The sequence below is a fragment of the Diceros bicornis genome, chromosome 41, assembly GCF_020826845.1.
Source record: "Diceros bicornis minor isolate mBicDic1 chromosome 41, mDicBic1.mat.cur, whole genome shotgun sequence".
NCBI lineage: Eukaryota > Metazoa > Chordata > Mammalia > Perissodactyla > Rhinocerotidae > Diceros > Diceros bicornis.
This window is the reverse complement of record NC_080780.1, coordinates 11,204,727-11,231,592: the sequence shown is the minus strand read 5'-3', so window position 1 is coordinate 11,231,592 and position 26,866 is coordinate 11,204,727. Positions and strand designations below refer to the sequence as shown.

The window sequence follows — 26,866 nt, the reverse complement described above, 5'->3', positions numbered from 1 at the left end:
TGGAAATGATGCGAGTTAACACTGCAAGCGTTAGGGGTGGCTGTGAGCCAGCAGAGCGTGACATCTTGCTCTCGGTTCTCCTGTGTAAAGAAACGAGGTGGAGCATGGTATGGGGACCAGCTGGTCCAGGGACTAGTGGGGCAGGGAGGGTCAGGGCCTCATTCTGGAGTCAGAGTCTATTGGGATGTCAAAGAAACCAAAATCCCCGTGGACTATTCCATTAGGTCAGGGAAATGGATTCCAGGAGCTAGTTCCACCCTCTGAAGCAGCTTAATGAACTACATGCCCGCCTCCCTCTGCCCTGGGCTTCCCCATCTCCCACCATCCCCGCTGCTCAGTCCCTGATGCTCGCGTGCTGGGAGTTGTTCTTTCTTCCTCATGGTGTCATTTGCTCCATCAGTAAGTTTTCTTTTTCTCAGTTGTTGAGATGAGTTTAAATCCCCTAACTCTCACTCTTATGGCTTGTACAAATGAGAAAACTCTTCTTAGTCATTTATCTGTTCAAACATTTAAATGTAGAATCTGGGTTTTTATAACACTATCACCTTAATCTCGACAGAACAATTTCCTTCAGCACTAGTGTTTTCCATGAAGAGTGAATAATGGCTCCCTTAAACGAAACATGTTATGTAACAGTCCCCACCATACCAAAGTCCTTGGTGGAGTGGGAAAGTCTTCCCAAATGTAAGGGAAGTTGATATTTTAGGGGAGGACGAAATTTTCCTCTACCCTGTAGGTTCTTCTGGCTGGTCTAAGAATTAAATTGACATGAGACAATAGTGGGAGAAAATCAAATAAATTTAATAACACGTATACATAGGAGAAACCCAGGAAAACTGAGTAACTAACTCATCAAAATGGCCAAAGCCACCACCTTAAATACCATCTTCAGCTAAAGTCAAAAAAGGGTGTTGGGAATAGTGGTTTGGGACTTCAAAGGGGAGGAAGGCAATTCACATGGAGATGGAAAAGCAAATGTTTGGTAAACAAGAGTTTGCCATGCCTTGCAGAGACAACGGGACATGGAGAGGACTTTGATCAAACCGGCCTGGCGAGCTTCCTCCCTGTCCACCACACCTAGTTCACATGGTACTATAGTTATCTATGGTGAGAGCTCCTTCCTAGAATGGGCCTTCCATCTTAAATTCTTTTCAGGCAGTTAGAGGGAAGGTCAAAGTTTCTTCCTGAGTCTTTTGTTCTTAAAAATAATCAGCCCCAAATAATCCTCAAGCCAAAGAGACACATTTTGGGTGGCCAATCCTACTCTCCTACAATGGAGAGAGTGTGAGCAGCCGAGCCTGAGGTCCCTTTGCACAAGGTTGTGGTTCATTAATTCCTCCGCATTTTAGCATTCATGATTTAGCAGAATCACAACAAAATTTCTGTTCACTTTGGTGTTCTGAGGAAATAAAATCTTGCTTGCCAGAGAAAAATCTCTTCCACCAAGGCATTCCCTCTTTGCTCTGTGAAGGAGGAGAAACTATGAAGGAAATCTGGGAAGGAGAGCCCTCAGGAGGGAGTGTGAAAGGTGAGAAATGACTAGGATCTGAAGTGCTCTAGTCAGAATGCACTGTGCACAGCACTGCACTGAAAAGAAAGTGTGTCCTAATCCCACTCACACATAGGAAACTTCCAAACATTAAAATATCATCAGGCACTTGGGTGTAGACAGCGATAGTGGGAGAGGCTGGGGGAGGGCAGGAGAATATGGGAACTCTCCATAGTTTCTGCTCAATTTTGCAGTTTTTGAACCTAAAACTGCTCTAAAAATAAAGTTTATTAATTTTTAAAAGTTATCAGGAAAGAATATCTACAGTAGATCAGATATGATTAATAATGAATATCAATACCACATTCTTAACCAAGTATATAATATTATTTTTATAAGGTACTTATGAGTAAAGAACAATGGTTTAAATACATCTAATTTTTTAGTACTCAATATACAATCAACATGTTCTGATCAATAGTGTAAACCGTATAAAAGAGTCTTGCTTTTCATTTGTACCAATATTGCTTTTACCATTGCAAAACTTTACAATGTTAACAATGCACGATACATAGAAGCTATAAAGCTATTGCTTGCTTGTTTCAAAATGAAGTTATTGCTGTCTGTTGCTAATCAGTTACATTGTCACCTCTAATATCAGTCATTGGATCTACAGGATCTCTTCATTTCCAAGAGATTATATTATAAAGTAAGATTATTTTGTAGCCAAATTAGTTCAAAAGGGTTCCTTTGTTAAAAAAATAAGTAAATGCACCTGAAAATGTATATATTTAAGTTTTCCCCTGTAGTTTTATCTTCTAGATGAGAGGGTAAGGATCTTAGTACTTCTGCTGGCAATTTAGACAGGACAGACTTGTGACTTCAGAGGGGATATTGTGGCTGTGCAGTTACACATGGAAGAGAAAACAATACTAATTGCTGCAGTTTTTATCCCAGATATAATTTAAAAAGTATATATATAAAAAATGTGTCTTAAAGCAAGAATCCTCTTGTTGGACTCTTGTTCTTTTGTTTTTAAATTTTTTTTTTTTTTTTGTGAGGAAGACTGGGTCTGAGCTAACATCCATTGCCAATCTTCCTCTTTTTGCTGAGGAAGATTGGCCCTGAGCTAACATCTGTGCCCATCTTTCTCTATTTTGTATAGGGGACGCTGCCACAGCGTGGCTTGATGAGTGGTGCATAGGTCCACGCCTGGGACCTGGGCCTGCGAACCCCAGGCCGCTGAAGCGGAGCATGTGAACTTAACCACTATGCCACCAGGCTGGCCCCATTGCACTCTTGTTTTCATAAAGGCATCCAACTACTCATGCAATCCTCTTGACGTCCACCTTTTGCGATGTAAGTGAGAAGTCAATGTTTTCTTTCACTCTGGGAAATAAAGGTTACTTGGTTGCTAGAGGGAAGGGCAATAAGTTGGTTGCACAGCCAGTAAAGAATGCTCACTATCTTTATTTTACTACCAGTTCACCTTTTTTTTTTTTTTTAATTTGTCCATTTCTTCTGGCTTTGTCAGTTTTTGCTTTGTGCATTTTAAAGCTGTTGTTTGGTGCATACACATGTAGCATTGTTATATCTTCTTGGCGAATTGACCCTTTCATCATTATGTTATGTCCTTCTTTATCCCTGCTAATTTTCCTTTTCCTGATGTCTACTTTATCTGATATTAATATAGCCACTCCAGTTTTCTTTTTTTTTTTTTCCGTGAGGAAGATTAGCCCTGAGCTAACATCTGTCACCAATCCTCTTCTTTTTGCTGAGGAATACTGGCCCTGGGCTAACATCTGTGCCCATCTTCCTCCACTTTATATGTGAGATGCCACCACAGCATGGCTTGACAAGCAGTGCGTCAGTGCACGCCCGGGATCCAAAACCTGGGCTGCCGCAGCTGAGCACACGCACTTAACCGCTATGCCACCGGGCCGGCCCCACCAGTTCACTTTTAATAGAGGGAATGGAAAAAAGGTATCTGTTCTATATTTCCTTTCCTTTTCATTGATTGGTTAGTCCTCTCCTCTCTGGTACTTGGGCAAACATTGTGGAACTCCGTCTGCGCAGGTTCCTGATGCTCAGTGATGGACGGATGCAGAGGTCTTTGTGGCTTCGCGTTCTCTCACTCCGGAAGTACCTCCATCAGTTTGCGGGCAAGTCTACACCTGTGCTAACCCCTGGGCTGGCAGTTCTCAACCGTGGCTGCACATTAGAATGACTTTAGGAACTTTAACAAGTACAAATCCGGGGTTTTACCCCTAGAGATGTGTATTTTCCTGTGCAGCTGGGCCTCCAGATCTTCCAAGGCTCCCCAGGTGACTTCACTGTGCAGCAGGGCTGAGAAGCCGCCTCTGGGTGGCCGTACTTAGGCTCGGTAAGACTGTTGGCAGACTGCATCAGAATACGGACTAACCAGAACACGCTAACCATGATTAGGGCTCTCAGATATTTCTAGTCTACATTGGTAAACGCATGTCAGTTGTAAATATAAAAATAAAATAATTTGCTTCAAAGTCAGTTTAGTATATATAAACCAACAAAGTGCACAATTATTGCTTTTCTTACATTTATAGGGTCATATAGGCAGAGGAGTGGAGTATGGTATGCAGTTGGACCCATGTGTTAGTGAGAACAGACAGTTATTCTTTTCCCCTAAAATTGCCCCAAATACACTCAACAGAATCTGCTTCAGAACAACACTAAGCTAAAAGTGCTTTCCACCTTTTCTCATTTCATAAATATAAAATTCTGATTGTCTTCTTCATCAGGATAGTGACCTAGCTCACCTCTGCTGTGAGACTGTGCCTTTTCATAAGAGAGATGTTTCTCTTGCTTTTATTAAATCCCTTTAAACAAAGATTTCGGTTTCATATTTTGACTGCAAGAGAGCAGTCTTTCTAAAGTAAACTGTTTTCTTTAGTAGAAAAATGAGTTTTCCTAAAAATATACCTTACAAAGTTAGTGCTACATAAGAGGATAATACTCCTCAAAAAAGTTACAAAAATAGATTTACATTTAAAAATCCTATCTGAAGGTGCCTTTAACAGTACAAAAACATATGCTCCTGATATGGCAGGTGTGGCTGGTAATAGAGGCTGAGATATCAGTTCACTAAGGTTTTACAGCCCTCAGCCAAAGAAATGAACAGAGCATTATGTTGTAATCGTGTGCTTATCAAAGAAAGAAATGCAAAATAGACATTAAGGGCAATTTCAACAGCTGTCACTTTGAGCGAGCAGCTCATTCACTGGGGGAGGAGGCTGATTTTTCTAACTTACTTCTTAGAAAATGCAAACTGTCCCAGGGCTTTATCAAGGCTCAGATTTGGGTATTTGCCACTGTCAGGATAAATTAGCTACTGGTGACAAGGAATTAGAGGCTTTTGGAACGGCCACTAGTGGCCAAGTCCCGGGCATATTAGGGACAGCAAATTGTTGTCTGCTGCATCTGGGCATCTCTACCACACACAGTCTCTTCTTCTACCCTGACTTGGGGGCCTGGTAGAGACACAGAGGTATGTACCACTGAAGGTGACCTCACCCCTGGTTGCCCATTAGAATCACTGGGGAGCCTGAGATTCTGATTAAATTGGTCCAAAGGGACCCCAGCCCCTTTCTTTGTAAGCTCACTGGGTAATTCTAGTGGCCAGCGAGGGTGAGAACTGTGAGTCACTGTAATCCAACAGCCTCATCCTATGCTTGTGCTACCTGAGGCCTGCGGGGTGAGTTATGAGCGGGAGGCCATCAGCCCAAGGCCAAGGCTCCCGCGTTGAGCCTTGCCTTCACACCAGTGGTCCCCGAACTTTAGTGCTACCAGAACCACCTCGGGGAGCTCTGAGACGTCCCTGGTCCCAGGCTGCAACAGTCTTTTTGGTTGGTACCCAGGAGATTCCCAAGGGTGGCCACGCTTGTGAACCAGTGCCTTTGGCCTGAGCAATTCATGGTTTACTGCTGTCTGCAGTTTGGGGGTAGGGCTAATGCTCAACACCAAGAACTTTCAGCAAATACCCCGGAGCCTTGTCATCAACTGGAATGCAATATGACGCCTCCACAGTGCTCCCAGTTATAAAATCAGTGCAAATTTAGAGTTTGGAACATTCACCTCTGTTTTACTTCATGAGGTGACAGAAATATTTCTTCTGAGCATGATTGCAGGGACTCCTCAGAGATTACATGAGAAGATGTATGTGAGGATGGTGGCCAATTGTAAATGTTAGCTGTGCCAACTCTTACTTTCCCTAACTCTGTTTCCAAAGGCCAGATCTGAGGCTGAGGCCACGGGGAAAGGTTCCAGGAACTGACTGAGGAAGAAAAGCAGACAGCCTCTCTGTAGGGTCTTGGGGACTGTTGTCAATGAGGAAGAACCAAAAGGACAGAGCATAAGCTTTGAAATCTGGCCAATCGGTGCCATGATATAGAAATACTGGCGCTCTGGGGAGCCCCTCTCCCGACTCGTCCCTCGGTGACCACTGGGACCCTTGACTAGGCTCTGCTCTAGGGCTCCGCAGCATCTACAAACCCCCCTGCGTCTCCCTGGGCAGACGTGGTGAGGACATTTTGGGAAACACAATCTTAAAATTAAGAGAATTTAGCAATAGATTTTATGCAGGAAAATTGAAATACAAAGAAGAAGAAAAAACTTGAATAGTTTTTTGCTGTTTTATTATGTTATAGTAAAATATTTCAAATTACAAAAATACTACGATTTAACTGCTACAATTTGACTGGTGTACACTTGCTCTCCCTCAGCAATCATCTGTTTCTTGACAAATAAGTAATAGCAGAATGTGAATTATTCTGTTTCCAGTGCTAAATAAACATCTGATGAAAATATTTTTTTATGTTCTGAGGTGAATAAATAATGAAAGTGGTTTACTGACAATGGCATAAAATTTCAGAATCTTAGAAATGTTGTTTAATCTTCTCACTCATCATTTTCAAGTCCTCAGTGGGGATGCAACATGCAGTGAACTTGGGGGGTGCTACCAGCCTGATCCCCAGGCTGAAAGAGCAGCTCGTTAAGATGACAGCTCAGCCTCTAAACCTACTTGATTAGTGGTTCCTCTGGCAGATGCTTTCTTTGTTGGGGTTCTGCTGGAAGTACACTTTCCATTTCTCCTGTGGCTAAGACCTTGTTCATCTTTTGGCCCAACTCCACTACTGCCTCCTTGACGAGCCTTCCAGGTCTCCCCAGGCAGAACCATGACTCCCTGCCCTGTGCTGTCATAGTGCTTGGCTGACATACGGTTAGCATTTGTGAGTCCAATTCTTTTGTTAAATTGTGAATTTCTTGGAATCAGGAATTATGTTTTATTTACTTTTGTATCTTTAGTACCCATGCCAGGCTGGTATAGGTGTTAAAGAGTATTTGAGAACATAATGGAATTGAAGTGAATATAGTTTATATTTCCAGTGAGACAAAATAAAATATTTTGGTAACAAACTGAGGCCCTGATCTATCTGAGAGTCAATAAATAATTTAAAAGCAAAAGGAAAATTTTGTATGTGTGTGGTTGAATGCATCCATTGGCCAAAAATATTGTCTGAAACATTTCTTCCTTGATAAACTGGATGAGGTGGATGTTGACTAAGAGTATTTAAAAAGCTGCTTGCAAAGGACTGCCATTAACTGATCAGGTTGCAGGAACACACAGATTAGGAAAAAGGTTGGTGTCCCACCTTGAGGGTATTATGCTAAGCAAAACAAGTCAGACAGAGAAAGACAAATACCCTACAATTTCACTCATATGTGGAAGATAAAACAAACATGTAGATATGGAGAACAGACTGGTGGTTACCAGAAGGGAAGGGGGTGGAGGGAGGGAGAAAGGGGTAAAGGGGCACGTGTGTATGGTGATGGATGGAAACTAGACTTTTGGTGGTGAACACGATACAGTCTATACGGAAGTCAAAACATAATGATATACATTTGAAACTTATACAATGTTATAAACCAATGTTATCTCAATAAAATAAAAAAAAAAAAGGAAAAAATGCTGGTATCCTAACTAGCTGGATCCTCCAATTACAGGGAAATTATTTTAAGAGGGAAAATTTTTTTTCTTCTAATACACCTGTAGATGTTGTGAAGGCATTATCATCTATTTCAAACTCGAATTTCATATTTACCACTTGAACTCCACAGTATACATAATGCTATCCTTATACCTTCCTGTAAAATGTGACCACAGTGGTGAGGGCATAGATACCCCAGAGCCTGGATCCTTTTATTCACAAAGGGCAAGGAGGAGCTTTGGGAGCAGCTTACCAGGGAGGAACAAAGTACCCTTTGAGTAAAAAACTTTTAAAGTGAATTAACAAGAAAATTACCTTCCATGAGTAGCCTAAACTATTTTTTTGGTGGGGAAAGCTAAATGAGTTTTAAGAGCGGCTTCATTTTTGCAGTCTGCTACGTCTGCTCCCTGACCCCCAGAGGACTTGATGTATTTCCTCTGAGACTCGAATTTGGGGAATATGTTCTTGTGTGAACTTTTGCATTGTTGTTCCATCTTAATAAAAGCCTATTGGTCTGAATGCTGATGAATCAAATATGAGCTGATCTTGGTTATTGGTTGATGTACCGTCAAAGCATATTGAGTTTTAAAACAATGGAAAATAAACAAGTCAGTCTAATACTTATAATTAGAAAACACTGGTCAACCAATGGAGAGTTAAGTACCATGGAGACATTTATATAAAAGTCTGAGGAAGAATTCTACCCCCTCTGTTTCTTCCTTGCCAGGAAGGGTTCAAAGTGGCTTATCCTCTTGTACCTGCCGTGATTTGACACAGTACCAGTCAGGCCTGCTTAGGACATGGAGGACTTCTTGTTTATTTAATTGTCTTGCAATGGAAGAGTCTTGATGCAGAGCTGATGGAATCAAGTGTTAACTGGAAGACTGGCCCTAGCTTCTTGGTCTCAGTCGGGCCTGGATCAACTCAGTGCAGCAAGTGCTACCAGCAAGCTTCTTCCTCGTCGGCAAAGCCCATTGAAAACAAAGTCAATAATGACAATCAAAAACTCCAAAGGTCCCACAAACAATAAAACTCTTTATGTATATTTCGTTTTTTTCCAAATATATCTCATTGAAGGGTGAACTTCTGTTTAAATGGACAACATTCTTTCTGGATGCCTTTCATGGAAGCCTCACAGTTTGAAGACAAAGGAATGTTCCAGGAATGTCCCTGCAACTTCCCAAAGTGCATCCGAGTAGAGGGCGCTTTCTGGTTGAAAGATGGACCTATCAGAGCAAATATGGCCAAACCAGTCCATGGGTCCAAGAGTTAACGTGAGCATGGCCATCAGGACTGGAGCAGCTGCTGTGGCTTGGTCCTGCGGGGCTGAAGAGTGTGGAATTGTTACGGCTTTTGCTATCCTCCATGGTCACGCTCCAATAAATTCACTGCTTGGTGGTGCTACCCTTAGGTATTCTGCATTTTCAGCTGCAGGACCCTTAAAGATGCCATTTGACTTGGCTTCCTTGGGAAAGAAGTCCTGTTGGTAGTCAGGGTTGTCCAGGCTAATTTGGTGGTTTCCTTTCTGTGCCCAGAGGGCAGGGCCATCAAGCACACTGTTGTTGCAGTCAGGATGGGTGGTGTTGAGATACTCAGGGTTGTCCACGGCGTTGCTGGGGGGATTTTGATAGTGAGGGTCTCTGCCAGGAGCTGGATTTAAAGGCTGATTGTGATAGACGGGGTTCTGGACAGAGCCTGCAGGCCTTTTGGGAACGGACTGGTTTATGTACTCTGAAATCGAAAAGAAATCGGAGGTAATAAGCAAAGCATCATCCCAAGCTGGATTCCATGGCTAGTTCTGAACCCTGTGGATATTCTTCAATGAGGCAACTGATGAAGGGAAGCCTGGGGAGATGACTGTCTTGCTACTGCTGCAAAATAAATTGTGTTCTTTTCTGTACTTCTCAAAGCAATGGGCACATTTATCTTTCCCAATTTAAAGTTCTCAGACGACAGCCTGCCTTGAGGGGCAGGCTGTATGTGTGCAAGCAGGTGAGGAGTGTCTGGGGATAAAGCTTAGATTAGGGATATACATGTTTCACAGGCCAAGAATGGAGCCAGGAGAGAGAACAGGGATCGAATCTGTCGTACACATACATACACAAACACACTCACAGACACGTGCTCTCTCACACATTCACACAATGCTCACACACATTCACACACTCACACAAGTTCACTCATTCACACAATGCTCACACACACAAGTATATCTTTGCTGTTTGCTTCAAATTCTAGAAAATCTACAGATTCATTCTAAAAACAAACCTCCAACAAACAACCTGGACATGACTTGCGCTCAACACAAAGACCTGTGTGCATGTTCAGGTGTGTTGTATTGATCTGCCTCTTACTCCTTTCATTATGGCTGCAAATTGGCCATAGTCTCCACCTTTGCACCACGTTGAAGGAAGCAATTAGCCTAGGCACCAGAGGACGGAGGCAGCTGCTGCCAGATTGGGGGCTAAGGAGCATGACTGCTTCACAGCGAGCCACTCACCAGGCGCTGGGAGGAAAGTGTCATCCATGTCATCCTCAGTCAAGGTGCCGGTGGGGTCTGAGCTGTACCGCTGCAAGAAGCTGTCTTCCTTGAGGGGACAGCTCTGCTGGAGGAAATGAGGCAAGGTTACTCTAGTCTGTGCCGCTTAGACTTCAATGTATGTAAAAATCACCTGAGATCCCGTTAAAATGCAGCTTGGGGTTCAGTGGGTCTGGGGAAGGGCCTGAGTTTCTGCATTTCTAACAAGCCCCTGGTGATGCCCATACTGCTGGTCCACAGACCACAGTGCAGGCACCTGGTCTGCTATCCAGCAGAGCTTTCTGCAACCAGACATGTTCTAGAATCTGTGCTCTTCAAGATGGTAGCCACTGGCCACATGTGTGAGGAACTGAATTTTAAATTTTATTTAATTTTAGTTAATGAAAATTTAAATTTAAGTAGCCACATGTGGCAAGTGGCTTCTATATTGGTGGGTGTGGGTCTAGATCAAGGCGTCAAGTAATCAAGCATCAGCATCACCCAGAAGACTGGCTTAAATGCAGATGATGGGCTCCACCCCTGCAGACCCTGCCTCAGCGGGTCTGGGCCAGTGGCCCAACAATTTGCATTTCTACTAAACTGTCAGGTGATGCTGATGCTGCTGGTCCATGAACCACATTTTGAATAGCACTGTGATAAGTGACAACTAATTGCTGGCCTTAGGGTAGGGGGTCAAGGAAACCGTGCAGGGAAGAAACAATACAGGAAGGAAAATCAAGAGTATTTGGGTCAAGAGGGGCATTTTCTATGTCTAATAGAGCCATGATACAGAGCTGTTATTTAATTACTTAATTCCAGTTTATTAGGTTTTCATACATACCCCATTTCTATCAATGCAAACCACAGTGGAATTGTTGCTGGTGGCACTCTGGAAAAGAATTGGTTGTTTATGACATGCTTGCACATTCTCACCCATTTCCACTGAATGCAGGAGGTAGGTCTCATGGAGTGGTTACATTTAAAGGTGCTTAATTTTTTCTTGACTCATTAGCTTTAGAAAAACTAGGTTTAGTTCTGATTTAATTCTGTTTCTTAATGGACCTAAAAAGATTGCAATCCATTTGCTGCAATGCAATAAAATAATTAATACATTTAATTGATTCATACTGATTTTGGCTTTACCATTTGGTTAAAATTTACTTCTCTGTATCTATGTGAATTCTATTAGATGGGTATCATTTTCTCCAAATCGCAATTTGTTCAAACCAATACACACAGCTTGAGAAAGTGAAATTTCGTACCAGAGAACTTATGAGGGGTGTCCGGGATGTGGAGGGGCTGTGGAAGAAGCCCTGCTGCGGGATGAGGTACTCGTCGGCATCGACCACATCTTCCATGTCCTCTTCATCCATCAGGGCACGATAAAAGTTGGAGTCTGTAGGGCTTGGCAAATGCATTCTCTCATCTCCCTGGTGCAGAGATTTTTGAGACCATTAGAAAGATCCAGAGAGATGCTACTCCACTTCCTGGCTATAGGGGTAGGGGTCTATTGTCAGCAGGTGCCTGTATGTTTGCCAGTTTAGAATAAAATCCCCCTGGTTCCCTGACATATAGCTGCTTCCTCCCCTCCCCCTACCTGAAATTAAAACATTAAAAATTCCTTGATGTCTAAAAGCCCCTGAATGACTGGAAACAGCTTACAAGGGAAAAGAAAGGAATGAAGCAGCAGCATTTACTGAGTGTGTACTGTGTTGTTAGGTTCTGGGATATTGTGATTTATAATGAGACATATATATTTGGTCTTCATCCACTGTTCTGGGGCACAGAGCTCCTAAAACCCTTGGAATTTCCTAAGTAATGAGACCTATAAAGGTGTCTTTTGTTATGTTAATGAGGTGACTTTAAGACCACACCTAAAGATGGGGGCTGGCTGCCAGTGGAGCCAGCTATGGGATTAGAGGGCTGGCACTTTCAGTCCTGCCCCCCTGACCTCTGGGGAGGGAAGAGGAGCTGGAGGTTGAATCCATAGGTAATGGCCTATGATTTACTCCATCATCCCTCCCTATGTAATGAAGCCTCCATAAAAACCCAAAAGGACAGGGTTCGGAGAGCTTCCGGGTTGGTGATCAGGTGGAGATTCAGGGAGAATGGTGCCTGGGCAAGGCATGGAAGCTCTGCACCCTTTCCCCTTATCTTGCCCTATGCATCTCTTCCAACTGGCTGTTCCTGAGTTATGTCCTTTTAAAATAAACTGGTAATCTAGTGAGCAAACGGGTTTTCTGAGTTCTGAGAGCTGCTCTAGCAAATTAATTGAACCCAAGGAGGGGTTCGTGGGAACCTCCAATCTATAGCCTCTATAGAAAGTCAGAAGCACAGGTAACATCCTGGACTTGTGATTGGCATCTAAAGGTGGGAGGATAGTCTTGTGGGAGTGAGCCCTTAACCTGTGGGATATGATGCTATCTCCAGGTAGATAGTGTCAGAATTTAGTTGATTTGTAGGACACCTAGCTGGTGTCGGAGAATTGCTTGCTTCGTGGTGTGGGGACACTCCCCCCACCCGACCATGCACCCGCACACCCATACATACACACACATTGGAATTGCTAAGCAGAACCTTTAGGTGCTATGCAATGTATTTTGCATATACAATTTCACTGAATCTTTAAAACAGCCCTCTCAGCTTGGTTTTGTTAACCTAAAGCGGTAAGTGCCGAGTTGGGGATTTGAAGCCTAGTTTGCCTGATACCTAAACCCTGCTTCTCCATCAGACCTAGCTAAGGGTTTGGCTAACTGAAATATGAATATAACACGTGGAGCTGAGCATGCGGCAGCCTGTGTTCAGCACTAAGATGGGGTTCAGATGGGGATGACGAACGGAGTTGGGGGCACCACAAATGAACTCCATTTGGTTCACAATTTGGCCTGTGCCTTAACCAAGGCTTGCTCCGATGCATCAAGGATCTAATGCTGTGACCTGGGAGGCAGGAGGCCGTGTTGGCACACCATAGAACACAGTGACATCTAGTGCTCACTAGAGGGACTTCTCCCAATGCAAGTGCAGACTACGATCTGGTACCTGGATGACAAGGTAGCGCTGGGGGTCTCTGGCCATTTTGGAGAATTCAACGATCAACTCACGGAACTTTGGGCGACTGTCTGCATCTATCATCCAGCCTGGGGAAGGAATGAGGAAAAACGGTACAATTAGAACCCTGAAGGAAATGGCAAAGATAGCAGTGCTTAAAGAAAGCATTCATGGTGAGATCCTTTTAGACAAATAAATGATGAAGAAATCTAACTTTGGGATAGACTTTTCAGTCTTGGCAAACTAGCACTGATTACTGAATCAGAATGACCATAACATCCCGGAATTTTCTGCGCCGACTCTCCCGAGGGCCAGCAATCTGGTGCTGTCACCTTGGGTGATGCAGCCGTGTTACTCTATGCATCGCTATTTTTGAACTGTGCTGACTGTAAGGTGCCCTTGTGTCCAGGATCTCAAAGCCCTCACTCGACATTCACTCTCATCTATATTCACTCAGCAGTCTTGAAAGTTGGAAACTAGATTCAAGGTAGGGAAATATAAAGACTTTCTTTAAGAACCTCGGGGTTTGGGAACTCCACACAAACACGCTGGTGCTTTCATGCTATTACCTGCTCAGTAATCATGCATCAAGTGAGAAGGGGATGTTTCAGAGCCTTCCTTAGGAGAATACTTTTGTTAACCATGCTAGTGCATTTGATTACACAATGATTTAGGTCTGGATTAAACAAACTGGGGGAAGAGCTAATGACTGGAAATCCTCGTGCCTCATGAGGGTTCCCATTTATTTTCTATCAGCCGGATGTCAAGCTATTTTAGGCCAGACTGCTATGTGACCTTAGACAAATCATGTAACCTCTCTGGATTCCAGCTTCCTCGGCCCAGAGCAAGGAAGTTAAAATAGACGAACTCTGTGGTCTGAAGTTCAGAAAGGCACTAATATTTACATTAACTTGGCTTGAGCATTCTCCCTGTGCTACTTTCTTGGGTAAATGCTCATCACACACGTAATGTCACCTTCAGAGCCTACTGAACTTGTGATTCTGGTGGAATAGTACCATCAATCAAGTACCACTCTTAGTTGGATTGAAATGTTTACTTGCTACACTGCAGAAGGCCTTACATAACTCCACTATTTAGGAGGTTTAAGTTAAAGGAGAAATGTTGCTTCTATTGGCCTCATGTGGTTACTCATTGTTAGGCATTTAAAAACATTCAGTCTCTCTGGTAACAGGCTTCAAAATGTGGGGCAGCTTTTTCACTGAGCAACTCAGAGAACAGAATATTTTGGTGTAATAGCTTGTGGAGGACTTCAATTTTATTTATTTGCTTGCAAACATGGGCAAATGTCAGGTCACATGCTCTATGAGTCAAGCAAGCGCTTCCTGAAGAATGCTGGAGCGGGGTATTCACAGATGTTTCTGGACTTGAGTGCTTGCTGTAAAGAATGTGACAGTATTTCTTAAGGGGAGAGAAGGTCCCGATTGTTTGCCTAAGGCAGCAATGCCTTTCCAGGCAGAGCAGGCGGAGCGTGGATGGGCACAACAGTCACTCACACTTGACCATGATCATGTAGACATCGATGGTGCATATGGGCGGCTGCGGGAGGCGCTCTCCTTTCTCCAGGATGGTGGAGATCTCACTTGCGGGGATTCCGTCATAAGGCTTGGACCCAAAGGTCATCAATTCCCAAACGGTGACTCCTGAGAGGATGAAGTAGTTGCTTCAGGAGTTGATAATAATCACGACACCCTGTCATTAGTCATCACTGTTGGTACTGTTTCTAATGTTTAAAAACCTATTGGGCAATTTACTTGATTGCTGGAAACCTCAGTTTACCTCTCTGTAAAGTGGGATAATGACAGTATCTGTCTCATAGGATGGTTGTGAGGATCAAATGAGATAATACAACTGAAATGTTCAGACAATGCCAGGCAAATAATAAGTGGCCAGTAAATGGCGAACTTTAGGAATAACAACAAAGACAGTACAAGCACTCTAACGATGTAAGTATTATGATGTTATGGAGCAGGGGTTACAGACTCAGACATCTGCCCTGAGTGACTTGTGTCTATGGAAGTGGAAGGATGGAGATTACAAACAAGCTTATAAATAGTGCATTTTTAAATAATAAAAAAAATTAGAAACAAAAAAAACCCTATGTTCTTTTCGATAAACATAAAAATCCCATACTTTTTTGTTGCAAAGTCAAGCAATCATCTTGATTGAAAAAAATCAAAGCAGTAGTAATTTTAGAGTTGGTGTTTTTCAGACCCTCTCTGAGCTCTGATGGTCCTTCCATCTCCATGCCTCCTTTGATGGAATTCTCTGCTCTAGAAACAGGCAAACACCTTAGGGAGCTTGTCCCCACATGGACAGCGAAGGTGCCCCGTGATGCCACTAGAGGTGACCTCAGTGGGACTGAGCCTGGGTCCACACACTACATAGGGAGGGATCAGACACAGGAACCCAGCAGTTTCCTGTTCTCCAGTGGGTCCGATGACCCATTTTCTTTAGATTTGGCCTCTAGATACATATCACCACAGATCTGCTTGGATTTTCCAGGACCATTCCAAAACTGAATGAATGTGAATTAATATATAGAATGCAAGATTGGAAAATGAAGGAGAGCAATGGTCCAGGGATAAGAAAATAGATTCTTCTGTCTTCCCCCACCATATAATCAATACGGACTTGGTGAAAGAAAGAAAATCTCATTTCCAGATCTATGAAGTCAATTAATTCTCACCTAACTAGGTTTAAACATGCAGAATAAATTCCTGTAGGGAGGCAAGCTTTTTAGGTCTCTGAACAAATGGTGTAAGAGAGGGGAGTGTGTGTCCCTGGCTGTGGGTTATGAGTGGGACTGGAAGGTGGTATGGCTTCTCGCTTTTCAACTCCTAAGCAGAACACGTAGGTCCCTAATTTGTTAAAACATTTGGCCTTGACTGGAGACTAGAGCGTGGAGTAATAGGATATGTTCTTTAAACTAAAAATTCAGGTTCATGGTCCAACAATTCCACTGTGCTGCCAAGGGTAGCAGATCATAATCCCCTACAACATAATCTCCATTGAAAGGAAAAACACACGACCACTAGAGTGATGCTGACTTTCTGATACTGGGTGTCAAAGGTTTTAACTGAATTTAAGAAAGTTTTCATTTATTCGACAAATGTGGACCAAGTGTGGACTGCGGGTTGGCACACACGGGCCAGAGCACAGAGGACAAGGAGCCACACGATATTGGAAAGGCAGAAGGAGCCAATCGTGGTTAGGAGTGCAGATTCCATCTGGAATACACTTGGAAAACCAAAGAAGGATGGTAAGCAGAGAAGTAAAAGTCTAATATAGTAAAATGTATCTCGTCTGTCGTCTGGAGAATAGATGACAAGTGTGCAACACAGAAGGAAGATCTATTAGGAGCTCTTGCTGTGGGTCACTGAGGAAAGGAGGTGGCTTGGGCTAGCGTGGTGACAATGGAGATGACTCTGGGTAGGATCCGGAAGTTGGAAAAGAAGCATTTCTTTCCGTGCCTCTTGGGGAGCAGACATAGCTTGAAAATGACTGAAAATAACAAGGCAACAGAAGAGGTTTATTTCCTTATCTAGTTCATTAATTGCAGGCAGCTCAGCTCACAGGTACAGATAAAACTTCACTTATTCATTCACAAAGATCTCTCTTTGTAAAGCTGGCATTCTAGCAGAAGAGACAGACAAAGACACATGAAGTTAAAACAAATACATTTGGAATATTAGGAAGTTAATAATGCTAGGAAAAAAATTAAATGGACGATATGCTGAATGATTCTGTTTTTGTGATAAGGACTAAATTCCTCTTGGAAATTCCTGTCAATGTTGCTCTCCCCAAATACACATATCTTTGGAGGTGGAGTGACTCCTCCCCTTCACCCCCATTGCTTTAATAGCTGGGGATAGGCTGATAATTCACACCTAAATGTAGCAGATAATGTGTTTTGCAGGCTTTCAGCAGGTTGCTGAGTGACATGTGAGGATTGAGGGTGATAACAGGTGAAAGTGCCTAGCATAGCAGTCACTGAAAACGTGTTAGTGACACTTTCTCAAAAGATGAGGCCCTTGTAGGCTCAGGAAATCCTTTGCACAAAGGCAATGAGGCAAGAACATGAAAGGCATGTTTGAGAAGACGGAAGCACCCCAGAGGATAGAGCGCAGGCCTGTGCAGTGAGGGGGAAATGGAGAATCGGATCCTGATGAGATAGTCCTCACTAGAGCTACAAGCAATAAATACTTCCCTTTTCCTATTTTTTTTTCCCACAGACACACCCTCACAGTGCATTTTTGTCAAGCCATTCTCTCCAACACACGAAGACTACCATTCAATACATGAAACAATAGCCACTGAGTCAGTCCATCACAAAACCTCATTTCTCTACCAAGAAACTCTTCCCCATGAAGCCTCATTTGTCATTTCCCTTTTGTTCACTTTAAATTCATGGCAAGAGGTCAAGTTTGATTTGATTTCACAGATACAGGCAGTTCCTAAATAAGTTCAAGTTCCCTCTCCCTCCAGTCACCTTCTCTTGACAAGTTCACTGATCTCTCTAGCAACATCTATATGGTAGTTAGACTCAATTTCCTTTGTCATGTTTTCTTAGCATAATAGATAGACAGCAACTATTACATTATTAGTCATTGTCTTGGAAGAAAATACTTGAATGACAGAGCATACAATGTAAATCAACAAACAATAAAGCCAGTTAGCCTCAGTACAAACTCATTAGCATCAGGATTTTGACTCACCATAGCTCCAGACATCACTTTGGTGGGTATAAATTCGGTGTAAAATGGATTCCAAAGCCATCCACTTGATAGGCACCTTGGGATAATGGGAGATAAAGTAATAAGACAACTATTAGCTTCTCTCTGTTGAAAAAGTTAAATCATGCTGGGACAAATTATGAGTGACAAATGTGGGGAAGCGAGGCCACTCCCACACGATCCCCCAAACCTAGTGCTCCCTCCCAGCAGGAGGCATAGGTTTTAAATCTGGCAGACAACAGGGCTGTTCTGTTAGACCCCAGAGTTGATTTCACAACCACCACAGCCGAGCACCTTTGGTCTGTGGGCTGTTCTGGTGAGCTGGGTGCATGTGCTGGTACCTGGGGTCCCTGGTCATACCCTGTGGTCCTATCCACCCCGTGTTTGTGGGTGTTTGCAGGGGCCAGCTGCTTGGAGCCATACAGGGCAGAGTGAAGCTTTTTAAGTGGGGTGCAGCTGATCCAGACCATTCTGGAAGGCCTAACAGGAGACCTGTGCCCTGGAGAAGCCCCAAACCCGTTTGAGAGGAGGGAACCAACTCTACTGCTGCCAGTGCCAGGTGGCAGTCCCAGACCCTCGGGAGCCCTTGGAACAACATGGCGAACTTTCTGTATTTCTGAGATGTCCTCAACAGCAGTGTGGCACCAAATTAGCTGTGACATTTCCCAGCAGTTCTTCTGAAGGGTGCTTTATCCTGTAGGGGGAGGTTGAAATCTAAGCTTGGCTAACAGTCACCTGGAGATGGAGCTGAACTCATATTTACTGCCTTTGGTCTCTGGACATGTCAGAAACGTCTTTACTCACTCTCCCAGCAAATCCTGCTCCCAAAGCAGCTCTGGCTTGCACTGCCAGAGGAAGACCCTGGCTGGACCCAGGTGTCGATGGCAGCTGCTGTGACCTCACCCAGAATGTCCTGAGAGTGCCCTACATCAGTTAGTCTGCTGGCGGGAAAACGCTTGCCGATCGACAAGCCAGCTCCTTACTTTGCCTCCTTCTGCGTGGTATTCTTTCTCCTCAGCACCAAGCAGTTTGGCCAGCCCAAAATCGGTGATCTTGACATGCTGTGGTGTCTTCACCAGGACATTCCTGGCTGCGAGGTCACGGTGCACCAAGCGCCGGTCTTCCAGGTAGTTCATGCCCTGAAACGTGGGGCCACGCAGTGAGGGGACGGGTCGCACAGCGGAGCCCCCTGAAGAGTACAGACTCAGCAGAGAGGGCAAGGCCCTACGGCGGGAAAGTGGTGCCCGTGCTCGGGGATGTGACGTCACGTTCGCACCAGACTCGGAGCTTCTCCATGTCAGGGACTATGTTTGAGCCCACTTACGTACCTCGCTTGATGGACACAGTAACTCGCACCTTGTAAACGTTAACTATCTACTGAATAATGGATGAAAAGACAAATAAATGAAGATATAACCAGCTGCTGATTTATTAACTTTTCTCTATCCGGTTACTCAAGTGTCAAACCCAGATGAAGCAAGCAGAAGAGGACAGTGAAGAGCCAGAGTTCCGCCCCAAGGGTGAGGCCTGGCTGGAAGTTTACTCTGGAACTTTGCCCACCGTGCCCCCTGCAGTCTTTCCTTCCCTGCACTTAGTTCATCTGTAAAGTGGGGAGGGTCACCTGACCTCCCCAGGTAGGAGCAGAGCAATGCCTCTCAGTGTTGGGAAGCCACACTCTCACTACGGTTTCCTGGACTATCTTACATGATTCACTAGCAGTGAAGATTATTGTCCAGTTTTATTTTCTCTCATGTTTTTTTAAATTGAAATCATATGCGTGTTGAATTTGCTTTTATAAGGAGCCACTCCCCACGCTCTCCCTGGCTGCCTCCATAATCCTGTAGTAATCTAAGAGAAAGAAAGAAATAATATTTGAGAAGCACCCAGCACAGTGCCAGACTCATAGCGAACTCCCAGAAATATGGCCCCAACTCCAGGCCTTGCCCCAAGCCTTCTTAGCGCCTTTGTCACACGCACTTCCTCCCTGCTGGCAGGCAAGGGTCACTTGCGGCCTCCACTCCTCCTCGCTTGGTGCCTGCCTAGCTGAGCCAAGCTCCCTTGGACCCTACCAAGCTCCAGCCTATTGGCATGAGCATGGCAATCCTCACTCCTGTGCAGGGCCAGACTGGTGGGCGGGGGAAGCTGTGGATGGGGGTCAGATTCTGCAGACATCTGGTGCTGTTTACACCCCATCCTCTCCCACCTACTCACAATGCACCCTTTCTCTCTCCAGCCAGGAAAGGGAACCACATTTCCAATTTCCTTTACAGCTGATACCATGAGCTCTCCAGCAAAGAGCAGGCACCATGGAAGTGCTTACTGAACTACACAGAAGGGAAACAAATGGGTTTAACCCACCAGGCTTCACCCTCTAGCTTTTGTAGCTGTGCAGGGATCTCTGTTTCAGCGCAACTGCAAGAAAGAGCTGTAGATAGGATGGATTCCCAAATTTTCTGGCAATTCTTTGCTTCCTTTTGCACAGATCTTAGGTAAAAATTATTAGTTAGCTTGTCATATCAGAGTAAAATTTTAAAATTTTTCCTTCTGGAGCAAAACTAGCCATCACAGGAAACTGAGATCTTATAAAGACATTACCAAGAATTAGTCTTCAAGGTCTATTTTTGAGGTCTTTAATGTTTTTCTTTTCTTGGGGGAAAAAAAAAATGATTGACTCCCACGTCTCCTGTCTCTCTTGTATTGTCTAGAAAGTACTGAATGTTTAAGATGCTGTTTGATTTCAATGCTTCCCTTTCTAAGATTTCTCAGGTGCTAGGAAATAAGGTTAACGGGGCTCACGTCTACTCAAGAGGAAACGAGCAGGTTCTTCTCCGGACGGCACTTCCAAATTAGGCATTATTATTTAGGAGCAGTGTGTGGAGAGGGAGAGGAAAGGAGCAGAAACTGAGAAAACGCTTCCAAACAGAGGACCGACTTACTAGGCCCTGTCACCCCTCCTGTGACCCCCCTGCACAGGGGGCTCCTTTCCTCAGCTTCAGTCTCCCTGTGATTCTTGGGACCCTGATTGTTCTGTGCTCAGTCCCCCTGTGTTACAAAAGAGTAAGGCCTCTATTTATTAAATATGATGTACTCTCATCCATTCAGAAAGGGTTAATTATGCTTGGCCTCTTGCCTGGTTGGACCCACCATCTGCATTCTGGGCTATATTAGCTCACTGTTCTTTCTCTCTCTCTCTGTACTTCTCTCTCCTACCCTTGCTTTCTCTCTCTCCCGCCCCACGTATCTCTTTCATTCATTGCTTCACCACACATTTCCTGGAGATCTCCTCTGTGGTAGGTGTTGTGTAGGTGTCGTACATACACAGAGTAATACATCACACTGAAGTCCCTACACACAGGAACCAGTCAACCTCTCCCTGTCCCTCTCCCTTTATTTAAAATTCGTGTTGTTTGTGAGTTCATTAAACCCACAAGGAGGACTTCAGGGGGCATTCCCAGCTTGATTTAACCACCATCACTAACTTTCATTTTGCCTCGTTAAATGCCTAAAAGAGAACCTGGTACACCAGACACATTTTTACAAAAGTTTGTTGAAGAATGAATGAAGGAATGAATGAATGACAGTAGCAGCTGACAGTTTTGAGCACTGTGATGTGCCAGGCATTTCAACCACATCTGTTTGGAAGCCTCTTTTGGTGCTGGCAGGCCTGGCAGCCACATGACTGCCTGAGAGCAGGCCCAGAGGGTCCAGAGGCCGGGGTGATGCCTCACAGACCAAGTCCTCCGAGTGCCCCAGACCACCATCGGGACTATGGCCTTAATTTCCTGCTGGCGCCTCCAAGTGAAACTTGCCTCCTGGCCCAAAGGCTGCTTGGCATGCCAAAAAAACCCACCCCAAAACCCAACACCCCAGCACCTCGGCCTTGTGCCACTGGGTAAGTTCTCCTGTAAATCTAGTAAGTTGAACTGAGCTCCACTCCCCCCACCGCCCCCGCAACTTTCCCCACCCCAGACCTTTAAAGGACCAAAGCAACTTGAATAAACTGAGATGTTTGCTCAGAACATCAGTCTTCAGAGAAGGCTTGGGAAAGGGGCGGAAAGAGCAGTTTACATATTCCGGAGCACACAGCAGCTAATCAGCCAGAGGGGTTTAAATCAGAGATAATTTGGGGACAACGAGATTAGACCCATTTGAATTTAGATAAAACTCTATTCATCAGTCTCTGTCCCACACTATAGAGGCAGTTTGAAAGGCCATCTCAGTGCCCAGCAGAGTTATATTTTAACCAGTCACCAAAGATAAGAGCAGTGATTTTGCTCATGAACTCTCACAATCTAAACAGAGACACCACAGAGAGCAATGTCAGCATAAGCCTCAGTGGGGCCTCCTGGGAAACTCACTTCCTGATTCTTCTCTGAGATCCTGACTTTAATTTAATTTAATGTATTTATTTTTGTTAATTACTACAGGACAGCTAGGATGAATTTTTGAAATATTGAGGTTAAAAGGGAATTTGAAGAGCCAACCTGGAACCTCAATGTACAAAAGGAGAACACAGGACATGCTTCCCATGGATTGTGAAGACTTTTCTGGCACAACACCTATGGAAGAAGCAAGGACTGGGGGTGGCTGGGTTGACACTTAACAGACTCCCAGGGGCTGCAGCATCCTACAACTCTTGGGCGGAGTCCAGAGTAAGAGGCTGTACTGGGCTCCATTTCTGTTCTGTTTTATAAACCACCACGTGAAGAAGTTGGGGGCGAGCACTGATCGAGTGAACACAGAAACGCCAGACAGGAGGAAGTGGACAGGCTGGCAGAGGGTTTGGCAGAGTAAAGTCAATAGCATGGCTTACCCACCATTGAGCCCCTGCTCTCAGAAGAGGCAAGAAATTGTTTGGATTCCCTATTTGGTAGACAGAGATCATGGAGCACCAGCACCCCACTGTGCAGGCCAGAGGACAGCGAGGCTCACGCTGCCTGGGCTCTGCCCTGAGCTGGACATCGAATGCTGGTGCAGAGCAGCACTTGGGAGCAAGGCTGCCTGGGGTCCAATCCTGATTTTGCTACTTACTAGCTTGAGACCTTGTTACTTAAACACGTATACCTCAGTTTCCCTGTGTGTAAAGTGGGCTAAGCGGAGCTGAAATGAGTTAAGCCATACAGACCACTTAGGATGGTGCCCAGCAAGAGTCCTCCATAGGTGCCCGTGATTGTCATCATTTCCTCCGAAATGCCAAATCCCTCCTCTCTTCTCTGTCCCTTTTGCCATGACTTTGAATTAGGCCACCTCATGTCTTGCTTAGACTACTGCTACACTTTCCAAAAACACTGTGATTGTGAATGAATTCCTGCGTGGCGCCCTTTGTTTTTGTGATGCAGTTGTTTTCTCGGCTGGGCTTGCAGGGCCCCGCGGGGCCTCCCCTCTACCTCCCTGGCCCTGGCCAGGCTCCAGCTCCTCACTGCTCCCCTCACTCTTCAGCAGCCCTCAGCGTTTCTGGGCCACAGCCTGCTCCGTGCTCACCCTGTGCGTCAGCACCCTCTCACTGTGTGCTCACCCCTCAGACAGCCCACCAGGACAGAGCTGGGCCTGTCACTCATAGCCATAACACAGGGCTCTTGAGGGTGAAGGACAGGCTGGCTTGTTCACTGCTGTCTTTCCAGTACCCTGTGCTTGGCTGACAGATTGAGCCCACTCTGCTGGTCCCCGTGTGACTTTCACGGCAGCCTTCAGGAGCCTGGTCCTCCTCGCCCATAGCTCTCCAGCTCTGACCCACTCGTTTCCTGCCGCACTGTTAGCTCGGTATGGATCTGTCTCCCCAACTTGTTTTGTAAGTTTGAGAAGATAAGAAACGTTGTCTTACTTCTATATAGATTTCACATGATACCTAACACTGGCAGACAAATGCTCAAGAAATAACCCAGTGAGATGTCTAAAAGTTGATGAATATACTCTAATAGCATAGCAAATTTTGGCTTTTTAAGAACATACTGTAAAGTGATCATTTAGATTAATGAAGTTCAACTGTAATCTTTTGTGGAACAATGCAAGAGTAAATAAAAAAATAATCCAAATGACTAAAATATCTGGTAATTGGACCTGCGGTTTGGCTCTGTTGCCTGCCCGCTGTCTTTTTGCCTCGGTATTTACGCAAGTGTGTGCTTTGAAGGTGAGTGGCTCTTAGAAGTCGTCCTCTGGCCCCTGTGGATAGGAGGGGCCAGTGCTGATCACTACGCTGGGGCTGCACAGTTAGTGGGGTGGGGCTGCATCTTGGACCTCACCTTCATAAATCCTGACGTGGAGCACAGAAAAGCCAAGGGGATGAGGGAGCAGCCCCAGGCAGTGAAGGCCAGAGCCCAGCTGGGACCTAAACAGGAAGTTGTGCATTTGAAGCTCACAGAACAGCAGTGTCTCATCTCCACAGTAGCTGACTTAGAGGAACGCACCATGGCTCCTTCTCTAGTTCCTCATCCAGCATGGTTTTCACTCTCTCACACCCTTGCTCATCTATTATGAGCACATGAAAATTTGTCAACTTGGGTCTCATGACATGGCACCAGGAACTAAACACAAGTGGCCCGGAATGTTCTACATCACAGTGGAGTGATCGCTTCACTGCCCCTCACCTAGACGTGATAACCCACAGACGGCTCAGCCCGTCTCATCTCTGTTCCTTTTAGCTGCTCACGTGCACTGACAGTTCTTATTAGTGTGTGAATAACGAAAACACCTACGGCTTTTTCAAATGAACCTAGACCAAACTGTGTATCCCGTGTACTTGAAAAATAGATACTTTGCACTGAATTTTTTTTGAAGTCTGTCCTTATTAAGTTTTATCTCATAGATTGAACCAAGCATAGTTGGTGCTTATCAAGTTGTGGTCAGAGAATGATGCCCATAAATCAGCTTCTTTCTGGGATCCTCTCCCTCCCCTACCAGCTATTTTTAAATCTCACCAGGGCCTGGTCTCAAGAATTTTAAACTTGCATTATTTACCTAAAAACTCAATTCTGTGAGATCTTAATCTGGGTTAGGTGATAAGAAAGCTCTGTTGTAGAAAAAAGTTTGGGAAAATGTTAGATTAATCACAGTCTAGACAGCTTCATTTATTGTAGGACTCTGCAACAATGTGCATCGTGAGCTCTGAGGGGAAGAGTGTGACACGGCAGCGGTGTTTTCCAAACCGAACTGATGATAGGATCTTTTGGACTAGAACATTTTATGACATTACTGTGCCATCTACTATATTTTGGGATTCACTATCTGGCTTATGTTAAGAGTTATGTTAGAAAGAGTGGATGGATACACTTTCTGAAGCAACTAAGTTACTCCCAGGGAGTGAGAGCTCCCCATACCCTCCCGAGGCAGGAGTTTAGGAAGTGACGATCTTTCTGACTGGTAAGCAGTGATGGCACCACAGCTGCTGAGATCTGACAACAGAATCCATTTTCACCGTGGACGGCAAGGCAGTGGTGTGGCTCTCTTCCGTTCTCCCCATCCCAGCCTGATTTCTTTCCTAGGCCACCTATATATATTTTTTTCTTTTTCCTTTTGCTTGAGTGATATAATTTTATTTGTAGTCTTAGCAGTTTAGCCAGGATAATGAACTTGCATAACAGTGGTCAGCTCTCCATCAATATTTAGAAAACTTCCTAAGACAGTCCATGCTTTTGTGAACAATGCAGCACATTTATAAGTCAATAAATCTCACTTTGAAAATGCCAGGAGTTTAGCGTCTGGTCAGCCACTAAGTGTTTCTGGGTAGTTTCACTTCTAACTTTTACAAAGAAAACTGTTTAATACTTAAATAGTCACTAGCCCAAGAGCAAATTTCTCTCTTTACAGTTGAGGAAACCATTATTTTCCTTTCCCTCCAGGGATAGACACTCCATCACTACAGCTATTCACAAGCAGCTATTCCAAGGCAGTGGAACAAGGGTTCTTTTGTGAATTAGGAAGCAAACCTATCATAGACAGGCTCGCAGCCACAATGTGGAAGAACTTCAAATCAAAGTAAGGCTAAACCAAGTACAACAGGCAGGACAGTGGATTTAAGTAGCAGGTTGAAATTGTGAGTAATATTAGATAGAGACTACTCTGGAAGACTTTCAGGCCCCGAGAAACTTAACTCAGAAACTTTGGTAACTCATACTTGGACAAGGCCCAGGCGAAGCTGAATTCTTCCTTGTGGTGGGAACTGCCATTTCTGGGTTTTTGTGTTTTTTCATCATGCTTGTAAAAGGTTGATTTTGGGGGTCAAATAAACTTCCATCGTGCAGACACCAGTGGTCAGGTAGATTTGAATGTAAAATTGCGAAGGAGAGAGGGAAAAGGCTCATGAACAAGAGAAGAGCTGGAAACAGGAGATGCTGCTCTAAGAAACGACAAACTGATGCAGAACTAGATTAAGACAACGTTTCAGCTTAGATTTTAGTCACTAATCTAACCTAACTTATCCAAAACATGGGGAAAGAAGGGAACATTTAGTGAGCACCGGCTGTGTGCAGGGACCCGTGGCAGGCACTTCACGGAGGCTGACTGTGTTGTCCTCACTACCCGGGAGACAGACGGCAGAGTCCCCTTCATAGGCAAAGAGACTAGGCGCACAAAGACTTAGCAACTTGCCTGAGGTCACAGGGCTAATTAACGCCAGAATGAAGATTTGAATCTGTAGTCCACTGGCATCATAGGCCCAGCTCTGTATTCGGCAAAACTTGGTGAGGCTATGTGCCGCATCACATGAAAAGTCACTTTTGTGGAGCCGCAAATTGACCCAAGATAATTAGAGAAGAAACGGTAAACGTCTGGGCCCCCTCTGGTGAAGTGGGCCTCATGCATCAGGCAGGAGAAGCTGCCACGAGCGTGCAGAGTTCTGCAAGCCCTGCCCACGGTGGGCATGCAGCCAGCACAGCCTCTCACAGAGCTCCCCTCCCTGGGGGGCAGGTGGGCACAAACTCAAGTAAACAAGTAAATAAACCAGATCTCCCCAGGTAGCACTATGTGTTGAAAAGAAAATTAAACAAAGAAAGCAGGTAATAGAGACTGTCTGGGGAGGGAGGGCACGCTTCTGGTTTCC

General features: G+C 44.6%; 1 protein-coding gene across 4 annotated transcripts in view; it reads right to left on the bottom strand.

Annotated features, from left to right (window-relative positions):
- Positions 1 to 5,001: 5,001 nt before the first annotated feature.
- The window catches only part of EGFR (epidermal growth factor receptor), a 199,262-nt gene continuing 177,397 nt past the window's right edge, over positions 5,002 to 26,866 (bottom strand). For 3 of the 4 annotated variants that reach the window (XM_058534824.1, XM_058534826.1, XM_058534827.1), the window contains 8 exons: positions 18,816 to 18,971; positions 17,815 to 17,890; positions 14,593 to 14,739; positions 13,070 to 13,167; positions 11,293 to 11,460; positions 10,872 to 10,919; positions 10,013 to 10,118; positions 5,002 to 9,243 (listed from right to left, as the gene is read on the bottom strand). In XM_058534824.1, coding sequence (XP_058390807.1) covers positions 8,882 to 9,243; positions 10,013 to 10,118; positions 10,872 to 10,919; positions 11,293 to 11,460; positions 13,070 to 13,167; positions 14,593 to 14,739; positions 17,815 to 17,890; positions 18,816 to 18,971 — 1,161 coding nt within the window. In that variant the 3' untranslated portion in view covers positions 5,002 to 8,881. The remainder of the gene's footprint in view (positions 9,244 to 10,012; positions 10,119 to 10,871; positions 10,920 to 11,292; positions 11,461 to 13,069; positions 13,168 to 14,592; positions 14,740 to 17,814; positions 17,891 to 18,815; positions 18,972 to 26,866) is intronic. The other variant, XM_058534825.1, reaches the window with a different exon arrangement.